Genomic DNA, 22,355 nt, shown 5'->3' on the forward strand with positions numbered 1-22,355 from the left:
TCACCGGCGTGTGTGTGTGTGTGTGTGTGTGTGTGTGTGTGAGGTCCTCCGATGTGTGTGTCACACTCCTTTCCCTCCACCAGTCTGCCTAGCTCATTTCCTCCACAAGCTGCCTCCCCGCTACTTTATGAGTGAGAGCTTCTACATCTCTTACCTCAGGACACACTTCAGTGTCTAAATGTTTCCATTTGTGGGGGAAGTGACACACATTCACTCACACCGTGGGGCATTTACCCATAACTAACCACCTTGCATATAAAATGCAGGCAAACGAAAGTGATTGGTTAAAATTCTCACTCTCTGAGAAACCTGTATGATGTGAGTATTTGTGAACATTTCGGCCTCTAAAGGGGCATTTACACTTTGAGCTGCCATACGAACCGTCAGAAAAATCATAGTTTCTCATCGTTTGAGAATTTATGTATTGTCCATTATTGCCGTGATTGTACTTCTTCTTCTACTTCTGTCGGTGCTTTTTAGTCTGAAATCTCTATTTTTCTGTCCACAAAAGTCCCCAGTCAGTGCTTATTCTACACAAGTAATTTCCACAGCACTCCCTAAACAATTCAGTGTGACAATCAATGCAGGACTGGAATATCTCATGTGGATCGATACAGTGGGATGCTGCTAGACAAACCAGTGCTACACGGGATCAACACCTTCCCACACCGTCATTAGTGTCGCTGACCTTGAAGTAAAATTCAATTTCCCTCTGCAACAACAAGCCATCCCCAGCCCCCTGAAAAGCTACTTCAGAATTCAGAAGCCATTTCCTCCTTCCAACGCAGGCAAGACAGGATATTATAACTTATGAAAAGGATCTATGCAGCGAGGGATGCTGACAGAAAGAGGGGGGATTCTGTTTGAGGAGGTAATTATAACATGGGCTCCTTTGAAAAGTAAAGAGGACAGAAGCTGGCTGAGGTAAATAAAAATTCCTGATAACAGCCTGGTAGATCCCCAGTTTCAATTAGGGCGTATGGATGACTATGGAAGCCTCTCCTGGGATGCTTCGGCTTCCAGCGAGGACCTATTGAGGGAAGTTTCCTGGGACATGGACACTGGGTAAAAAGAGAAAGGCAAATGCGCTGCGAGAGAACCAGAGATCCCATTACACTGATCAGTGTAGCGCATATCACATGAAACCGCCGAGGAGGAGGAACGATGTGTTCAGAGGGGATAAAGAGAAAGAGGGCACCCATTAATATAGGCAGAATATTCCTTTTTTATTCTAATTATGACATGCGGGTGGAACTTAGGAGGGAAGAAGAAAAGCACCGGTGGCCCCTTTTCTCTACTTTGAGACAAGTGGACAGCGATAGCTACTTTTCTCAGAGAGAGGCTGAAAGTTCGTAGAAAGGAGGGTGTGTGTGTTAGAGTGGGGTCCATGGGAAGAGATGGAGCCAGGGAATCAAACCAGCGTCTCAGATAAAGCTGTAGCATTGGCTACTAGACTTTGAAGTCAGGCTGATCATGGGGATTTGAGAGGGATATACCTTGTGTGTATGTGTGTGTTTGTGCGTGTGTGTGCCTGTGAGTGTGGTTTGATAAAAACCCCAACTGGTATCCCATTGGAGCCCCTAGACCTGACCATGTATGCTAAGCATATCATTTTCCCTTGCAATGTTTGCCCTGCACAGCATGTTGCCTTCGCAATCAGATTCCTTTAGATCCATCTCCTCAGACATGCACACTCAAACACATGCATCACTCGCATATTTGGTCAAATATACCTGATTTATGAATTTGATTACATACTGGATCACCCTGCTTTAGTTAAAATAATATTTTGAAGTCTATATATGGCCAACAAGCATGTAATTGATGCACTTAGGGATTTTTGTAATGTGGTGTAATTGCTTGAAAATGATGTCAGGTCAGTGAATGAGTCATGTCATGGCACAACTGAGGTCATGCTTACAGGTAACTCCTTTCTGTCGTGACACACTGCAAAAATACCGAGAATATATCCCTAATATTCTGCCAAAACAAAGACATGAGCAGAAAATATTTTAAAATGCAAGCAATCCAACACCTTCAGTCAGCCAGACTACTGGTTAAAGACGACACACTACACGAAACACTAGAATATACTTGTTTTTCTACCTTCACTGCATGACACAGTCAAATGGGCTTAAACTATGTAAAACCAAGCAGAAAAACTGGTTTCATATCATTATATATCATTTTTTTTCCACTGAATTTGTGCAGCAGCTTGTGAGGCCTTGTTGAATCTATGGTAAAATTCAGACTACCTTCCAAATCCAATATAAGAGGAATTATTTCCCAAATTCCTGCATACAATGTAACCTGCTCATAACCTTTCTTCTCCAGCTTGAATTCATTTGAGGGCTCGGGCTAAGGATTCAAGAGTGAGGGACTGAGGATTTGGCATGGGCAGGTCTTGTATAAGGAGCTGGCTGCGAGCTCTTCAAGCTGTGAGAAAAGGGACAGTTTAAAGGTTTACAGATTCTGCAAACATTGCATAATTTTTCGATTGCGTATTATCACATGGTGCGTGTCGGACTGGACGTTTCTTGTTGAAAAGTATTTTTCAACATGCAAAATTGGCTGTGTTATCAAATGGTGGGGTTTTAATGCCTTACTGATAATGCTGATCTACCTTTCTCTGGCTGATCCTCTTATCTGAAATCGCATCCTTTTATCTCTAGCTTACTAAGAGGTGAGTGATTGAGAATAAGAAGGAAGAAGACACCCTTAAGAGCCCTAGGGAGGACAAGTGTGTGTCTGTGTGTGTGTGCATACAAAGGGGGTAAGAATCACCTTGATTCAGTACACCGGCTGTCTTTGAAGTGTCTGGAGCCCAGTACGGCCAGCACAGAGCCAACCATAAGCCTTCCAGCAAAAATCGAGCCTGACCTCCCCACCAAATCATAACCATATGAACATAAGAATTTCCACCTTAGGAGAATGCTTTCTCCCCCGTCCATCTCCCAGGGTGAGGCATTAAGTTGTGATAACAGAAAACAGGTTCTGAGAGGGGGTGGGAGGGGGGCATTTGGAGGTGATGGAGGGTGGAGAGGAGGACAGGAGGACAGGAGGAAAATGGGGGTTACAAGTGTGCCGTATGGAGGAGAATGGAGAAGGGGATTGTGTCCAAAAAATGTTGTTGTGCACAGCCTGACTACCTAAAATGGAAGTTTCTCAGGCGAGGATCAAGAGATATGGTGACCTTCACAGTTGACAGAGTGAGAGACAGAAGACGGGAGGGGGAGTGGAGTGGGAGAAAGGCAAGAAAAAAGGAGACAGAAATTTTGAAATGTGACTCTAACTCAGTAAATACCTTTCTAAACCACTATAGAGAAGCAGAGTGGTACCTTCACTGAGGCCTCGGGACCCACCTGCAACTGGAAATGGTCTCCTGCCTTACACAAACACTGTTGCACCCTAATCCATGTAATTACATCCCATATTCCACATGTGTAAGTACACATGTACAACATTACAGTTTTGTTTGTTTTCTCCCAAAAATCTACACCTAACTTCGATGTGAAGACTCACTGGGGAAGCAACATATTTACCAAGTGAGTAATAATAATAATAATAACAACAATAGAAAAAAAATTGATGTTTTACAGCATAATTCACATTAAAACATCCTCGTGCATGGACGTCTGCCACTGAAACAAAGCCCCATGTTGGAGAGCCTTTTGGGTGGATGAGTGTGATTTTGTGGCTGTATGTGTGTGTGATAGTTTGAATAAGCATTCCTCTGAGTGTGCGTGCAATTAGGGTAAGGCTGTGTGTTTGTGTGTGTGTGTGTGTGTGTGTGTGTGTGTGTGTGTGTGTGTGTATAGTGTGTGCGCGGTTGTGTGGCGGTGGTGGTTGTTAGCGGTTCCATCTGGGTCTCCTGGAAGCTGTGTGGAGTCAGGAAAACCACATCTCATAAAAGCGGAGGCAGCCCAATGTTCTACAAGGACAGAACATTACTGAAAATGTCGCTCAGGAAAACCCTGGGCTTCAGCCCACATGTTGGCTGCAAAGGCTCTATCTCTCTCTCTATTTCCACTCAGTCTCTCTCTCTCTTTACTTGTTTTTTTACTTGGTACGGGATAAGAAAGAAGAAGACAAAATAGACAGCAGGGAGTGTGGGAGACAGAGGCTGAGACAGAGAGAAGCCAGCGCTGATAGCAATTCCATCTGTCGGTATCGAACAGAGGAATGAGCAGTGACAGGCTGCGGGATGGGGCGGCGGCGGTGGTGGTGGTTGTCTTGGAGGGGTGGGGGCATCTGGTGCACATTGGCCGAGGGTCTGTCTGGAAGCAACCATGGGAGAGGAGGGAGGACGGAGGGAGAAAAGCACGAAGGCCTGAGCAGTGGACAAGGTAAAAGTCCTGCCAAGATGAAGGGCAAAAAAAAAAAAGATCCTGGCAACCAATAAATGTGTCTGTGTTGTTCACATACTGCCTTGGATTGAACCTGAAATCAGGGGAATATGGGAGAAATCGCAGGGAAAGCAGCTGAAAGGGTAAAAAAAAAAAAAAAAAAAACCCACCACAGGCACACGTGCATAACTATCAGTCATCACTCTCTGGTGGAAAACCTCTTAGCTCCAATTTTGATGATTCCACGGACATTTTAAGGTTATTCAATGTCAGCCAAAAAAAAAAAATTAAAAAAGAAAGAAAGAAAGAAAAGAAATTTGATAAGCTGCTGAGTTTTTATCGTGGGTAAAATATAGAGTTTAAATGAACTGAATGGCTGAGACGTTAAGGTTTATTTATACAGTTAAGTTGAAATAAAACACTATTTATAATATTCCTTTACTGTAAAGTAAACGAGTCTGCCCTGCAGGGTAATCAAGTCTTGATTTGAGAGGCTGTAATCACGATAGTTAACCCAAACGTTCTTATGCAGAAGCATCCACCGATGCTTCTGATATGAATGAACAACACATGAATGATTGCTGATGTTTATTTTTGTACATCAATGTATACTGTGCGTAAGGTATGTAGGTGTTTGGCTCGCTCGCTGTGATCATACTCAACCTACTGGGACAATCGTCAGTTCCTACTGGAAATAATAAAGGCAGAATAAGCAAGTTTAAATAAAAACAGTCCACTGCTGACGACCTTCAAACACACTGTAAAATGTGCGTTAACGAGAGGCTTCGTTACATCATACTAGTTCCGAAATCATGCACGCATCTTCTTGGTAATGGCAGTAATTTATATCATATCTTATTGAAATAAAAATTAATTTCGTTACTCCTGTGGCCTCAGCACCTTCGTTCAAATCCTACATCAGTACAAGCAACCCTTTGAAAACCAGACTGCCAGGATTACGCTAAAGTAATTTATCATCGAATAATGTCCCCTGACACGAGTATAAAAAAAAAAAGACAACTTATTATCTATCATCTGCAATAAAGTTCTTCTCATTTTTATCTCTCATTTAGTGCGATGCAGCGGTGGGAAACACGCCCCTGACATAAGGCGTCGCCCGGAGGCTCGGTGAAGATGATTGAATTTCATAGCTACTTACGGGCTAATAGGGCCGTACAATGACTACTTACTGTCCTTAAGTGACTGGCTGCTTCTCTGTGGCCGCGGCCCCTTTGAAGCCCTTCTGAGGAGATCTAGAGGATTTAGTCAGTAGCGTGACATGAGGCTGAGCAGTTGAGCAACAGTGCTCCCACCAGCTGACTATTAGAACCAGCTGATAAAAACACAGAGGCTACAACTATGGGAAGCACCAGCGCTCCAGTGGTTGCTCAATGCAAGGCTTTCTCACACTGCAGACTTAGCGCATTGAGTCAGGTTTCTCAGGGAAAACGTCGGGTTTGAACGATGAAAAGGCATGAGGGGATTTTCAAGCTGACGCAGCCGCAAAAAAAATCACTTAACTGCTGTTATTCAATGGAGCATACATCTCAAAAATCTAGTTGGCTTCGCAAATGTGGCACTTTGATGCTTGTTTATATTATTTAATAGGGTCAATTCTCAATATAAATGAAAACTGACTTAATAATAACTAGTACAGGCGCTGGTGTTTATTTTGTATTAAATATGACAAAAAATCAAAATTATTCTATTAGATTTAGTTTTATTTTATTATCATTATCATAATATTGCCAGGCTGTACGTCCTTCCTGTAACGTACAGATTGGGAGTATCGTAAAACTGCCGGATTGTTATTTTTTGCATGTGTATTTGTGTGTGTCCTAAAGAAACTAACTGAACTGGTGAGCTCGTTACACACAGAGGCTGTTTCCACATACAAACCACTTTGTCCTGATCATGCTGTTCCACTTACACTCTTGGAAGACCAAACCATATATGCATGTGCACACATACGCACACACAGACACACAGCTAACCACATGCACATGTTCACTTGCTCTTAACTAATTCATTCAGGAACACTTTGGTTTGGGTTTCAACACCAAAACCTCTGTACCTTTGATTGAGAAATGTGTCTGACTGCAATTATCTGGGAGGGGAGGGTGAAGGGAGGGATGGATAGAGAGAGGAAACGTGCTACAGCGGTTTTATAGCTTGATGGCGTGACATTTTTCTCTACATTTTATTTTCTTTTTCTTTTTGCCTCCCTAAAAAAATCCCTTCCATTTTTCCAGAAGAGGGGCATAGTGTTGACAGAGCAGGAAAAAGGGGGCACACTGAAGTAGAAGGTAACAGCAGGGAAAATGGGAAGAAAATGGATGGACAATGGGACTGAAGTGGCCGAGATTGTCAAAGCTGTGCTTTTGTTCACTAAAATTGAAAATACCTGCAATGTCAGGGAAAATCTTAGACAGATTTGGAACTGATGGTAATGATCACCACGGATGATAAGAGCCACTTTAAAAACATTATGGAAAATTGTAGGCAAATAGAAACCTTTTGCAAGGACAAATCGGTGTGTAAGAGGAGAGTAAATACTAATATATAGTATCTGGACTTTACACTAAATCCATATGAATGCTTTGTGTGTGGCACTATAGCATATAAGCCGGTCACTAACCTGCAGTATGTAGCCCCTGACGTAGTCTCGGAGGGTCCAGCCCAAGCCATGCAGGATGTGCAGCACCTCCTCCTGCTTGAGCACGGAGAAAAGGCGGTCGAGAAGGATCTTGAGCCTGACAGGTACCGCCTGGGTGCCGTACAGCATCAGGCTACTGATGTCAAACACTACATTGGACTGAACGATCTCCACCTGGGTCGGGTGGTAGAGATGCTGGGTGCTGAGCTTGTCCAGAGCTGCATGAGTGACCCGGCGGAGTAAGGGAGAAAGAAAAGAAAATGCACACACACACGCACACAGACACACACACACATGCACACATACACATGCACAGTTAATGACTATCAAGTTTCTCTCCCATCTCAAATCTTTCCTCTTAGGCTACTGCGCAGTCAGCACTAGCTGATAATAACATATCTATCAGATAAAAGCAGTGGCATTAACGCTATTATCAGCCATTTATTCCATTTAATCTATAATGTCTGGCTCTTTCACATTTACGCTGCCCTTGCACCTTTATTTTTATTTGCCTCTTTTGTCTTGATGTGTCACCCCAGTTTCACCACGTTTTGCCTCTAACCTTAACACCTTTTGGCTCATTTATTATTATTCAGAAGCGACGGAGCCAAATTTGCATGGTTACTGGGTGCATGTCATAGGGGTTAAAGGGTAACATAGGATTTCTTTCTACTGTGTTGGACATTTAAAGATGACAAGAAGCAGGAGGGACATAATTAAGTCAGCGGTTATCCTGTTTTGTTTTGTTTTTGCAAGACATATTCATAAATGTCTTGCAAATAAAATTTTGCATTGACTTTTTATGCTGTTTTTTCATATTAATGGAAGTATTACGAAGAAAAAGCAGACTATATGAATTGTTGGTATTACATAATAATAAATTATGTCTACTGTCTACTAAAGAAAAACATGCTGAGGAGCCCTGCATCTACATGCAACTACCAGCAAATTTCAGCAATAACCTGCGACAGCCTGTTGGTTGCCCTCCCGTGAGGGGCAGAAATGGGGGCAAAAAGTTGCTCTCTGTCACCACAGCTCGTAAAGGTTAACAGTCAGTGCAAGTTAGAGTATAGGTTTGTCAATACCCCCACTGTTGCCGGCTCACTCACCTCTTCCTGCTCCCTGTCTGGGTGACACCTGGTGAACTCTTTATCTCTTCTCCTCTTTCTCAGCCCCTCTCTCTTTCCTAACCCCCCTCCTTCTCCCACCCCTCTTTCCCCGCCTGTCTGGGTGACACCTGGTTGGGTCTCTCTCTGATCCCGGGACGTTTTTTTTTTTTTTTTTCCTGCTGACGAGGGCTTTGCCTGACAACACAGCACAGCCAGACACGAACATAATAAAAAATGAAGAACTACTTGTCAGAGTCCCTGCCAATGCCGACATGAAATGAATAGTGGGGGAGAGGAGAGATGGGTGCTTGACAGTTCAGAGGGAGAGATTAAAAAATAGTCAATGGGGTCCTGTGCGATCTGCTGAAGGGCCCATGGCCTGCGCTTCTGCGGACGCAAGCCAAACAGGTGTTTTCTTTTATCTTCACCCCCCCCCACACCCTCCTTCTTCTCTTTGTACTTTCTTGCCTCCTCTCCCTTTTTCTTTTACTCGCTTGAAAAACTCATAAGGTGTGGTCTCTTGCTACTCTATCTCTCTTGCGGCTGTAGAGTTTTTCTTTCTTTTTTTTGATCTAAGATGCAAAAACAAGACTTTGAAAGCAAAAAAACAAACAAACAAAAAAACCAGAAGCAAACGAACTGCAAAGTTACTTTTACTGTGGAAAATTAGCAAAAATCATTTGGATTTTAGTACACTACAGAAAGACTGAAGTTAACAGAACACAGATAATATTAGTTGTTCTGTGATAATTTCTATATAGAGCCCAGCTATATAGAAACATAAAGTAGTTTTATGAAAACCCTAAAGGATGAATCTATTCATTATTTCAATAACTAATTTTGGTAGATACAACAACAGCCTTAATGATTTATGGTCATGTGATTTTCTCACCATGAGCTACCCAGCCATGTTTGCACTGGTCACATGTTCGTAGGTGAATCTTCCCTGGCTGGAAACACTCACACGTGCAGTTCACCAGTGTGCAGCGAATGGCCTGTGGAAACACACAAGAAAAGAAGAAATCCAAATCAATTACAGTTTGGGTAAAAAGGAGAGATAATGGAGCAAGACTAACAGAGAGCAGCTTTCAGCTAACAGCCGTGAACTGAAAAAAAAAGAAAGAATTTTAAGAAGACTGCTGCAGGTCAGCAAAAACTCAAAGCTCATCACATACTGAACATAATGCTTTGACTGTTTCTTTAAAATGTGACAACCGCGAAATAAAGACCGGATCCTACATATCCAACTACTTTTTGATTCCAAAGTGCGACTCCGCCTCTCCGTATACAGTAAGAATCCTGAGATCACGTGACCCAACAAAGGGCTTTGCTTCCTGAAAACATAGAAATGTAACTTGTTTTGACTGAGGCTCCATTACTCAACACTGGAGTTGCACTTAGTCTGACCCCGGAAAGCTTTTAGTAGGGAGAGGTTAAGTGTCCAGACTTGACAAGGCCGACTCAGTGCAGTGCAACACATCGTCTTCTGAGGCTTAACCTCCCCATAAAAAACAAAACAGACAAGACAATGTCCTGTTAGATTTTAAAGGTGTTCACTTGATCACACATATGAGTCTGATTGTTCAATATCGCAAAGAATGTATAAATGAATGCAACTTCATCACCCAGAAGAGTACAACAGCTGCAAGCTGTAAATGTCAGGCTGGCACGGGGAAGAAGAGAGGAAACGAGGAGCAAGAAGGCAAAAAAATTAATTAGAAATAAGAATCTTTAATAGGAATTGTCAGCCTTGTGTTTATCAGACATTTTTTTACATTATCTATATGAAATGATGAATAAAGATCCTAACAACCACCTAAACTGCCTGAGGGGAATCAAAAGCTGTAGGAGGATCAGTGCAGCAAAATGTCTTATGGGAAAAAAACCACTCATGACATCGAAAGTTTTCTTTGTTTTTAATCAAATATGTATTTTATTTATTTTTATTTTTTTTACTTTAATGTAATGTTGGCTGTTGTGTGCAAGTTTATAGCTTCCTACTCCATGAGGCAGTCACTGTTTATGCTGGTGATGCATAAAAAAAGTAACAATAATAATAATAATAATGATTAAGGGCTAAATAATCATTATGCGATAGTCTAATAGTTTTGAGATTTCATTGTGGGAAATGCATTACCTCGTTTGCTCTCTCAGACTCATTACACGATGACGGGAAAGAAGCAAAACTTGCACAAACACAATTGGTCCATTGAACTGCAAGTGCAGATCAGAAATCTTCTCACTGCTTCACAAATTCTGCACATTTTATATTTACAGAGTTTACAAGTTAATATAAATAGAATAAAATATTTTACATTCAGTATGGCGGCGGGTCTGTGCCGAAATGCTGAGGATATTCTTCCTATGTGTTCTTTCTTTAAAATGATGAGAAGAAAAATCTGTAATTAAAAGTATTGCAAAGAAAATATGTCAGGTGTGCTTAATGCGGCACATTGGCTGGAGGGTACAAAGGGACTGCAGCGAGCTGCTGCGTATTTACTCTGACGGGGAATTTCAAATGATGCAGAAGCTTGTCAGATCAAAATGCAGACATACCTGTGGGTGTCTGTCAGAGATAACAAAAAAAAAAGAGGAAGACAATATAAAGCTAACTGCTTGTTCATAGACCAAACTTTACTTATCAGCACACTAAACTTTATGAATTTATTGTCTGCACTGAATATGTTATCTCATACTGTCTCAATGTAATTTTTACAAGGTAATGGTGGGACAGTTTTGTGACACAGTCGTGGAAACAAAGGGTCGTAGGTTGGAGTCCATCTCTGCGCCACCAGCCTATATTTCACAATATCAGAAGCAATCAGCACTTTCAGATAGACGAGGATTAGAGGCGCAGATCAGCCTTTGCATCACACAGCTGAGGTCAGCGCACGAGCTGCAAAAGACAGAATTTTTCTGCTCTTTGCTTTGCAAGTAACATTCACCCCGTCTGCGGATTAGACCAATATCCTGCAATTCAAAATATAAAACTCGCCTCACTCACAATCAACTAAGGGACCATAAAATCTATCAGAATCCCCCCCTTTGCTTGCCCTGAGGTGTTGTAAACCAGATTAGTTACTGGAGATGTCAAAATGAACACGGGCTAATCCAAGATTAAACACAAAATTACACCACTTCTAACCATGTCACCTCACAGTTTGACACCAAATGAGGCAGGAGACAGAGATTATTTGACTTCACACCATTTTTAAGCTCTCCAGGTGCAGGGATGGCAATCCTCGCAGTGTGCGAGGATTACACGCCGTGTGTCAGTCGGAGCAAAAGTTAAGCACTGAGCTGACGTTCTAATCCAGAGCAGTGCGCATTAAACGAGTTCAGTGTTCCTTTAGTCAAGGACACATACTAACCAGACGTAGGAGCTCATAAACATTCAGAGGTAGTTAGGGTCAAATGCGTGACCTTTCAGATAGACAGACAAAAAAAGGAGTCAGAATTCTTCAGTGGTATGTTTTGAATAGTTTTCCATAAAATTCCTGATTTAATGTAACAACTTTGTAGCAACATCCATGCTCATGTAGCCACTTACAGCCCTTTTACTTCTTAATCAAATTCCTATGTTGCCAACATATAAGTTCCGTGCAGCCTAGATTACAAGACTACTCCCTTATTCACAAAGGGTCGACACCTGTTTATGTCAGATTCCCTTTCTGACGCAGCCCCAAAAGGTTGGTGTCGTGTTAGGTGAAGGTGTAAACGACTACACTACTGAACCACCTACAGGCCTACAAGACTTGTAAAATATTGAAATTATTGTTATATTTCAGGGGAATATTTTTTCTTTAATACATTCTTATCTAGTTAAATTGATATCCTGTTCAACTGGTGTTGAACCAATGATTACAGTGAAATGTAAGAAAAGTGCTACTGAAGTGCTTTCTTAACAGTCAGACCCCCAATTATGTTCAGAGCTAAAAAGATTTGATCAGTGGAAACTCAATAAGCAACATCCTTGATGACTGATTGATGTTTTTTTTTAAGGTTCTGAGTTTTCAAGTTTGAATTATTGCTTTACACTTTCCCGAGCATGCTTGACTATTTTATAGACATAGTCAAGCAGATCATTTTGTGGTCCTGTTATGTTGTACACACTTCATTTTAATTTTTGAGTACATTCTTTGGCTTAATTGCACTTCAGTTTATTCTGCTTTTGCCACAGAAGAGTTTCCTGCATAAACTATGAAACTCTCCTCACAAAATCTTATTTAGAGCAGCCAAATTTAGCACGATGATGTCACACAGCACAGGCCTTTTTCTAATTACCTCTCTGCGCGGCACCGCTAACAGCAGAAGATGGAAACAAACAAATGGAAATATCAAATGCACCTCTGCTGTTTACGAGCTGGGGTCTGACAGCTGACAAGATACTTAAGGGGCGTCTAATACAGCAATTAGAGCGTGCCACTGTCTGCAGGGCTGCTGCTGTGACAAGGCGCCCTCTAATCACTGACTTATTACGCTGGCTAGCAGCACCTCTCATATCTGGCCCATTAAGCAGACAACAGCATTAAGAAGCATTAAAGCAGCAAGCCCCTCTCGACTGAGGAGGCACTGACGGGAGAAAAAGGAAGGGAGGGGACGCACAGTGCCTGTTATTTCTCTGTATTAATTTGTGCATTGTTACGCGTTTAGTTTGGAACATGTAAGAGGAGTGAAACAGAAGAAATGTTTGTCATGTGACTGCATCAAAGCTGATTGCGCACAATGAGATAAAAGACTACAGAGTGAGAGGCAGCAGACGGATGTGTCAAGGATGGCCATCAAAAACAAGATCAAGATGTGAGTTGGCCTGTGCGTGTGGCTTGTCAGAGGAAATGAGAAAGACAAAATCATCAGACTTCTCTAAGATGCTCACGTACTTGCAACTCCGCTTCTGTGGCTCTGGATTGTATTTGACCGTGGTTTAACCTGTGTCTGGCCTGTGCTGGGTCAGGGACGAGCTTGGGCCCAGATCCCACCGCTACACTCGCACATATTTGTCACAGCAGGCCGGGGGAGGAGGCTGTGTTATCTGAGGCCCGGCCAGATACACAACATTAGTCACTGTGCTAGTGTCTCGCCAGGGTTTCCTCTTTGGCTCGCAACTAAAGACGACGATTGTGAGCAAAAGGACAGAGGAGTGTGCGTTGGGCTTCATAAATCACAAGAAAACTTAACAGCTAAACAGCAAGCCGAGGAAAATCCCGACAAGGCTTCAGCAATTAGACCCGAAACAACAGTCAACTCTCTCCCAGCTGTCGCGTTACCACTGTGGTCAACAATTTAACCTAGATGCAATCAGAACGCATCATTTCCAGCCCCTATCTGGCTCAAGTGTGTGCGTCTCTCACTGCTGGGTTTTGTTTAGCTCGAGGCTTGATGTTTCATGGATGTTTTGCTTGGCTCACAGTCCCTGTCCCAGCCCAATTGTATAAACACTGACAGTCAGCAATGGCCAGCATCAGACTGGGGAGGACTCTCAATTAAAAGGCTGTTAGTGGGACAGATGGACTGAAGAACTGCAGGAAAGGGGAGCTGCTGAACAAGATGGCTTCATCTTGGACTTTAGTTTAGATAATCAGTCCAACTCTAAACCAAGCATTGTAACTATATGCTACCAAAAACACCACAAAAGCACCAGCTGCCTAGCCCGTTTCTGCCTCTCTATATCCTCTCTAGACTTCGTACGACAAAGCCAACACAGACAGCTGCTGGATGCTGGGCGGGTATTGTTCCTTCTACTTTAACTGAAACCTTTATCATGTTCAACACACAGCCACAGACCACATTTCTTGTTTGGTGAGTTAAGCAAAGCCGAGATTTAAATGAAAACCCCGTGCGTACTTGCACATCATGTGTGCATGTGTGTAAGTCTTTGCAGCAGCAGCAGCTTGAGATTTAAATTTGTCTCTGCTTAGGGTCACTGTAAAACACTGGGAGCATCTTGTCCTCTCTTCCACCCACAAGATATTATCTCATCCATGAGTTAGCTGCTGAAATGCTGTCAATTTCCTGCCAGAAATGTGCGGCCAACATGTGTAGAAAAAGAGGCACGGCAGCTTTGCGTGTCATAAAACGGGCCCTGGATCCGTCAGATAGATCAGGACTTCACAATGTCCATATTGGAAACAGGTGACAAATAAAACACGGCGAATAAAGAAAGTCTTTGTAGTCAGACACAGCATGCCACAAAATACAGGGAAGCAAATGCCTCATGCCAGGGCTAATCTTTGCTTGTTTGATTTCATACATTGGATTTGGCTCGAAACAGAGCTTTCTTGCTTTACAAAGTGGTACAAAATAAACAACGATTAATCACTTGTGCACTAGCTTTAGTTTTCAAACACTTGCACTAAACTGTAGTCCACAGAATAGAGACTGTGGGGATTTCTGTGGAAAACAGTGTGAGGCTCGTCCTCCGTGTCAGCTCTCGTTTTGAGCCCACCGCCTGGCAGTCACAGAGCCAGAGGTCCCTGTCCTTTGTGCAGCTGTGCGTCTGGGCTTTGACACGGGGCAGAGGGACCAGAACTATGCTAATAGGAACCAAATGGGGCGTGAGTCCCCGGTGGATTACAGAAGGAGAAGAGAAGCATGTGTTTTCGTGTATTCATGTGGAGATCTGGGACCCCGCTCTTTTTTTCCTTTCCATCCCCCCCCCCTCTCTTTCAGTCAAACAAATAGAGGCAGCCATGTCTGTTGTTTGCACGCACTCTCAGCTAATGACCTGACATATTTTTTATTGTCAATCAGTTGGTGTATCCCTAGCCTGATCAAATAAATACAAAAGGCTAATATGATGTTTGGATTTAGGCGTCTTTTGTGACACACTGTAAACTTCTTAATCTGAAGTTCAAAAGGGCCAAGTCTGAAAATGAAGTTAGAAATGAAGTGAGCAAGGAAAAATAAATATCAAGTAAAGACTAGTGAACGTCCACCCCGAAATGTTTCGAATCAGATCCATGATGAAACCTTCGGTCTGACTTACTTGCATGATAAATAGCCGAGCGTGTACTTCTGGACAGTCGCACTTGTTTATAAAGTGGACGGATAAAGGACCCAGCTGGCTTTGATATTGTGAAACACAGAGGAAGAGGGAGCATAATATAGAAATACCGGAGCAGAAACACAAGCCTGTGATCTCGCTCTGATATGCCATGCTCTCAGACAGTGCAACCTATAAAGATGGAGAAATGCACCACATGGTTAACACAGAACTACACTATCAGTTCAAATACCTAAGCATCAAGGGAGCAGCGGTTTCTCCCATCTTTTGTGTAGACAGCAGGTCCATGCAGAGGCCCCCTAGTCCAGGCCGCTGGCCCCTCTCAGCTCTCCTCAAAGCAATTCCCCTGCCAGAGATCAAACCACCTGCCCAGTGACAGACCTTTGGGTCCACAGACACAAGGCCAGGTTCAAAGAAGAAGTGCAAGGGGAAGCAGGGATGGAGCGAGAGAAGGAATGGGAAGTGGGGAAAGAAAAAAAAAAAGTGAGATAGCAAGGGAGCAGGGGGTGGTTTGGGGGGAAGGGGGGGGGGGGTTGTCAGGTAAGGTAGTTTGTAGGAAAGGTGGAGAAGGAAGGGAAAGCTAATGAGGGGAGGTAGGTAGGCTTAGAAAATGTTTTGCAAAAGATGCTAAAATTCCCAAAAGAGACAGCTGTTTGAGACTTTCTTTTTTCACCTCATGTGAATATCTGAAATACTGTATCAATGCTAATATTCAGGTCAAAAGCCAAAGAGGATAAAGCTGCAAACAGCAGCTGTTTCTTTAATACGACCCAAAGACATGTCAGCAGAGATATTACCTTTATATTATTGCAGACATATCTCTATAAATGTACAGAATTCCAGTATATACAGTATAAAAATTGAAAACATGTAGTTATGATGCTTATTTTCACTTTAAATAGCATTGCTATTATTCAACCACAAAACATCCAACCTTGTAGATGTGTTACATTTTAGTAGCAAATGACTGGATTTTATTAAAAATGTCAGCTTTAGTTTGATAAGATGTTTACTGGATGTTTATAACTTCTATTAGTATTAATTGAAAACAGCCAGTATCAGTTGCACTTCAGTAATTCTTCCTTTTTAAACAAGCAGTTATAATATTATCTGAACTGTTTATTAATATTCAGCTGATCAGCTGCTTTTTCGGCAATAAAATAAAATCCCAAAAGCCACTCGACACTTATTAGTCTTTCTGCTTTTCAAGCAACACACTTCCCCTATCACTGGCCATTGTGAGCACAGGAAAGGGAAGCAAATAAAGAGGCCATTGTTGTCAATATATTCCACCGCCGCTGCGACCTTCAGCCTATCACAGGGAGGGACGAACGGCTGATAAGGACAACTCCCTGTCAGACTTGACACCTGCACTTGCTGGCCCACTGATTGCCCCTCGTCGAATGCAACTATCACAGCGAAGGCCTGCAATGCAACACTGCATTCCTGTCTGGAGACTTGAGCGAGTGATGTGGCCACACAGTGCGACCAGACGCACATTTGTGTGTGTGTGTGTGTGTGTGTTGTTGGGGGGGGGGGATAAAAAAGGAGAGAAAACGGCAAGGTGTAAAAGGAAAAGGAGGGTGAAAAAACAGGAGGAGTGGCGGAGAAGGTTAAGTTGGTAAAAATGGAGCAACAGAGGAAGAAATGACCAACAATGGTTGCTCTTTGTTTCTTCTATCAATCTCCCCCAAACACAAACAGAAAGTATTAGTCAGATCCCAGACATATTGCTGACCCCTCTCCGTGAGGGGACATCTCCATGGTGATCACTGGTTGGTGTGGGCGACGGGACACACACGATGCGGGCCTGACCGCAGCGTGACGACAGGAGGCCAGCGCAGGAGAGACTATCGCCAAATTGACATTTAGTCATCACACTAGTGTAGAGGGTGGGACTCGCTACCTCCAGTCCTACCTCTCAAACTACACACATACAAGCGCCCACACATTCTCCCACATTCCCTCTCATGCAACCCTGTGTACACTCACACACTAACACACGCACCCATGCAGTGAATTCCCCTACTCAAACTCGCTCCCAGCCAACAAAATCTTGGAAGAGCTCCTAGGTTTAATCTTGCCAATAGCTCTTTATTTTCTTTGACCATTTTTAATGCAAAAAATCATGTACTAATTGTGTGTAAGCAATCTGCAAATTATGTATATGTTTTTGTCAACCGAACTGAACACTACTGTAGACACCATTGGCTGGTTTTCAAGACACACGACTGGGCAATAATATTTGTTTCTTTCCTCATAGTTTTGTTCAAACAGTGTGTCAGCAGCAGTGGTTTACTTGTAAACACCTGGGCCTGCACACTCAACAGCTGTGGAAATACAAACTATGTATAAGCTATGCTGAACAATGATAACGGCATTATTCTGATTATTCGCGAGGCGTTAAATCTAGAACGCCACCACCTCATAAAAAGGAAAAATCACTTCATGCTATTTACAGATTTGTGCTTTTTCTTTCTTTTCTTTTCTTTTTTTACCTCAGCCAGCATAGCCAGAAGACTGCTCCTGATTCAGTTTTGTAGCTCCCTTTTTAGAAACAACCCTCCAAGAAAAAGCTGAAACATCCATAAGTACTTGCAGTGTCAAATGACACAGAGAAACGGGACACAAAACAGAGATACAGACAGTGAGGGGAGGGAGAGAGCATTTAACCAATAGCTACATCAGTGCAGTGACAGCAGTGTCACTCCCAAAGCCGCACGACGAGGGAGAGAAGCAAGGAGTGTCTTTGCAACAGGACAGCGAAAGAGGGAGGGAGACGGCAGACCAAAGGAAAGTCCATCTGGGTGTTATCAGTCTTACAAAGTTCACAGATAGAGGGGCTGAAGTGGAGGCTAGACGCCGATGCAGAGTCACAGGTCACAAAGAAGACGGAGAGCTCAAACAGGTGGAAAAGGGAGGGAGGAAACAAGAAAGAAAGAAAGAGAGAGGAAGAGACTAATAATTGCACGAGAACAGCGGAGCCAAGCCACAGTGATTGCCATCCTACAATCGACCTGACCAAATTGCGCGTTCCCTCTCAGGACCCTCAAAGTCCGCTTCATTTGGCGAAAGCCGGAATCCGTATTTCTGCAATTATAAAGCTATTGACTAATTCGACATATGTTAGCGTGTCTTCCAGCCCTTGAGTGCTGGTGTGCCATTGAGTCATTAACTTTGACAAATTGTGACAGACTTTTTTATTGCCACCCAATCATGAGAAACAAGACTGTGGCAGAGGAGTTAATGAGCGGCGTGTTTCCCCTCTAAGCCTCCCCTCTCCGCCGCCGCCACCTTACGTTCGCTTTCCTCTCCTCTCAGAATTCCTGCACCCCCTTTCCCCAAATCCCCCTCGCCCCTCCATATTTATAATTTTACCACATCCTAACAATAACACGGCCGGTACTCAGCGCAAAACACGCGGGCCCTGGCCTAATGAATCTCATGCCTTTACTGCGGTAAAATGGCCAGTAAGTATTACCAGCTGCGACACTCTCGCTCTCTCCCTCCCTCATTCTCTCTCGCCTTGGCAGTGGCATTGAGCTTGGGAGAGCAGGGGTGATGGGGGGGAATTTGGTGGGCCGTGCAGACACATCTGAGTGCAGCTGGACCAGGGAGAGAGAGAGAGTGAGAAGCTGGGGGAGAGGAGGATGAGGAAGAGGAGGAGAGGTGTGCGTGTCTTTGTGGTGGTGGTGGGGGGGGACCACAAGTCTCCGTGTTTCCAGCTGCCTTTCTCAGGGGCTCGGTTTTCTCTCCCTCCTTTGGTTTTTCGCAAGGCCCTTCTGGTCCCAGCTTACTTGAAAAATCACAAACACACACGCGCATAGACACACAGACACGCACACACACACACGCCCCGATCCACCTCCCCTCCATCCCTCACGTTCGGCCATCTTTGTTTGGACAGGGCTCAGGAGTTCCAGAAAAGCTCTCTCAGATGTGCTGAAGTAAGGGAAAAACAAAACAAACTGACCCTCACACACACACATGCACCCACACACACTCTCAAAATTTATGTGAGCGCACAACAAGTACTTTACACTCACACATGATACCGTGTAACAGGAGAAGTTCACACACACACACACACACACACACACTGCCGCACACATGAACAATTTCACTTGTGAGAAGAGCCAAAATACCAGCTTCAACCAGAGAACAAATTTGCAAAGAGATGAAAAAAAAATAGATCGGAATATATTTTACCTCATTGAGGTAGACAGTCTGAACCACTGAAGGCATGCATTCTTTTACACAGTGTGTGTGTGCGTGTCCATGTGCCCCTATCCAGGATCACATCACAAGGGCAGGGCTGAAGCAAACCTTGACATGTGTTACCTCTTTGTAATATTGACTTTGTTATAGCTATACGAGTGGGAGAGTCGAGCCAAGAGCCCAGGCCTTGCAGCAGTGGGGCCCTCCGAGTTCGCTAGAAAACAAACACCCGGACAAGCGTGAAAACTGAAAAACAAAGTATCCACAAAAGCAATTTTGTAAAAAACATATTCAAGTAAATTGTAAAACGCCCCTCACTCCTGCTTGTTGACTCTTTGCATTTTCTCTAAATTAAGAATATTATTTATCTGATCCTATTTCTGGAGTGTGTTGCTTACAGAGCCTTTTGGATTTGGCTACTGAGAGAGCCTTGGCCTGGCTTCGTGTCTGAACATGTGTACTGGACCAAGTGTAAAAGACAAAAATCCTCTTTAGCTATTGCCTCCACTCTCTTTATTATTTAACACCGAACTGCTTGTAGGCTTACAGAGACACACTGTAAAAAAACAATCTTTTTTCTTTTAAATCTGAAAATGAACATTTATCACAGCAACATCTACTCTGTATCTATTTTGTTTTTATTCTTGTGGAAACTAAAGCTGACGCCGTCTTACTTTAGATGACAAACACGAAAACAAGCCGAGAAAAAGTTACCAGAAAAGCACATATGCTGTTTTTTCTTTATTTGAATGCTGTGCAGAAATAAAAGATTGGTTATCATTTTCTTGCTCCTGCGAGTGTGAATCCCATCTTGTCTCTTTCCCCAGTGATGACTCTGCTTATACATTTGAATAATGAAGGCAAGTCATTTAAATATTCCCTCTGTATTAAAAAAAATGATGTTTTTACACGATGCAGCAATATTAGCCATGTTAATTGGGCTCTTTGGACTTTCCCAATAGAAAGGCTAAATTAATTACTTATGTCGACAAAATGTCAGACACGGTGATCTAATAACTACAACTGTTTCCAGCGGTGTTGTATTCAGCGTGTGCCTTTTTTGTCTCGCCGTTATGTATTTGCGTGATTGTGAGCGAACTTCAAAAAACTCGAGACTCGAGTTCGTCTGCCTGAGTTAGGCCTAATGAACGAGATGGGAACAAAATGCTTTGACATCCTCTCCATGTTTCATGGGTGGCTCTTGAGAGTCCTTCTCCAATATTCATCCCCTCTTCTCATACTAATCAGCCACTACGGTATTGACTGTTTGTGCTTGCAAAATGACTTGTGTTAGTGTGCGTGTGTGCATGTGTGTTTGTGCTATGGAAACACACCCACGTGCATTATTTTTATTTTCAAACATGCCAATCTGTGGTCTGCTTTGTAATAAAACATGTAAGAGCCGGAGAAAGTGAATTATTTGCAGGACATTATGTGTTTGTGATGTGTGTGATGTGTTCATTAGTGTGTGTGCGCCACACACTGCAGGGGACTTTGAAGTTAAGACTTCTTCTACTTCTTCTTTTTTTTTAGCTTTCGGCTGTTTTTCAGTCTTGAAGAAGAACGGTATCAGCGCATTTTCCTCAAGTACGAATAAACATTAGACTTTAGGAAAGAAGGCGATGGGGAGACATTAAGAGCATCGGTGAATGTGAGATGATCAGATGGCGTGTGTGTGTGTGTGTGGGTATGCACGCACGTGCATTAGTGCACACATGCGCACGTGCGAAAGCCAACAGAGAGGCCTGCTGATGCCATGTTTCAGACGACCCCTTGAAGTGGAAATGAGCTTCCTCGCTCTTATAACTAGTCCGTTCTCACAAAGTCAGCAAACTCCGCCACCCCTCCAAAGAAACGCAGACTCCTCCCCGCCCGCCCAGCCCTGTGGTCAGCTTTGCAGGGATGAATTCGGTGTCAGCCCTCAGAAACAGTCCCATCTTGCTAGATCTGCCTCGGGTAAAATCTCTAGCCGGCTTTTGTCCCAACTCATCTTGTTAATACTCTCAGTCGGAATAGAAAAATCAGTAGACACAGGAGGATTTGGCACAAGGTTTGCTTGTGAATCTGCCACATCTTTGTTTCCTTGCAATGTCTTACAACATATTTTAAGTACCATTGTCATGTCACATTTAAAATCAGTCAGGATTATCAACAACTATTAGTAATATCTAATAATCTTCCTTTCAAATATTTCATTTGTTTTAACTAAAATAAAAATGATCAGGAGTAAAACACATTTTAGATACACGAACCAGTAAATATTGTGATTATTCAATTATTCAAATATAGTCAAGCATGATATTTTTGACAGGTTTCTTTAAACAAACCAGTTCAATCCCTTTTCTACACTCAATACATCATTTTAAAAGAAATCCCTAGCATTAGTTATTGATGATCGAATTCATTTGTCCTAAAATATTTTCCTCTATTTCATTAAGTCTGTCTGCACGTGCACATTTTATCTCCATTTCTCTCATTATTACCATGCCGTGTGTATTCGTGCAGCTGGTTTGCTGAGGATCCATGCTGGTGTTTGAACCTGTGCGAGCACCTAAGGGTCCATCCCCAACCGTCCTCGGAGCAGAGAGCGACAGCTGTACGGTGATGCCGTAGCGATAGGCATCATCGGCTTGCTAGAGACTAATTGGTCCACGGCGCTCCTCTGAGTGGCCTCGCTAATTAATTAGAAAGGCAGTGGAGCTGAAATTTTTAATCAGGACACCAGGCTCTCCAGCAAGCAGGAAAAAAAAGACACATCACCTCATCATTCCGTGTAATCCACCTGACAGTGATCTCCCATGTTGTAATATGAAGGGTGTTGTGTGTTTAGGTATTCATGTAATCTGACCAGGGAATAAGAAATACATGTATTACGGGGGCTTGTTAAATCATTTTAATTCGGGGAGTTTCAGAAATGATGTGTCTCCTAATACAGTATGCATGACATGTATTTGGTTTGGACTCTGGAGAACGCCATTAAGGTGGTCGTTTCCTCCTAGTGTTTTTGTTCCACGTGCACATAT

The 22,355-nt window shown here is 43.0% G+C and overlaps 1 protein-coding gene across 4 annotated transcripts in view; it reads right to left on the reverse strand.

Annotated features, from left to right (window-relative positions):
* Window positions 1-22,355, reverse strand: part of bnc2 (basonuclin zinc finger protein 2) — a 170,999-nt gene that overhangs the window by 35,927 nt on the left and 112,717 nt on the right. For all 4 annotated transcript variants that reach the window (XM_084931552.1, XM_084931553.1, XM_084931551.1 and 1 more), the window contains 2 exons: window positions 9,004-9,106; window positions 6,985-7,220 (listed from right to left, as the gene is read on the reverse strand). In XM_084931552.1, the coding sequence (XP_084787678.1) occupies window positions 6,985-7,220; window positions 9,004-9,106 (339 nt within the window). The remainder of the gene's footprint in view (window positions 1-6,984; window positions 7,221-9,003; window positions 9,107-22,355) is intronic.

The sequence above is a fragment of the Perissodus microlepis genome, chromosome 6 (genome assembly GCF_051167445.1).
Source record: "Perissodus microlepis isolate ML-2025 ecotype Zambia chromosome 6, ASM5116744v1, whole genome shotgun sequence".
Taxonomy (NCBI): Eukaryota; Metazoa; Chordata; class Actinopteri; order Cichliformes; family Cichlidae; genus Perissodus; species Perissodus microlepis.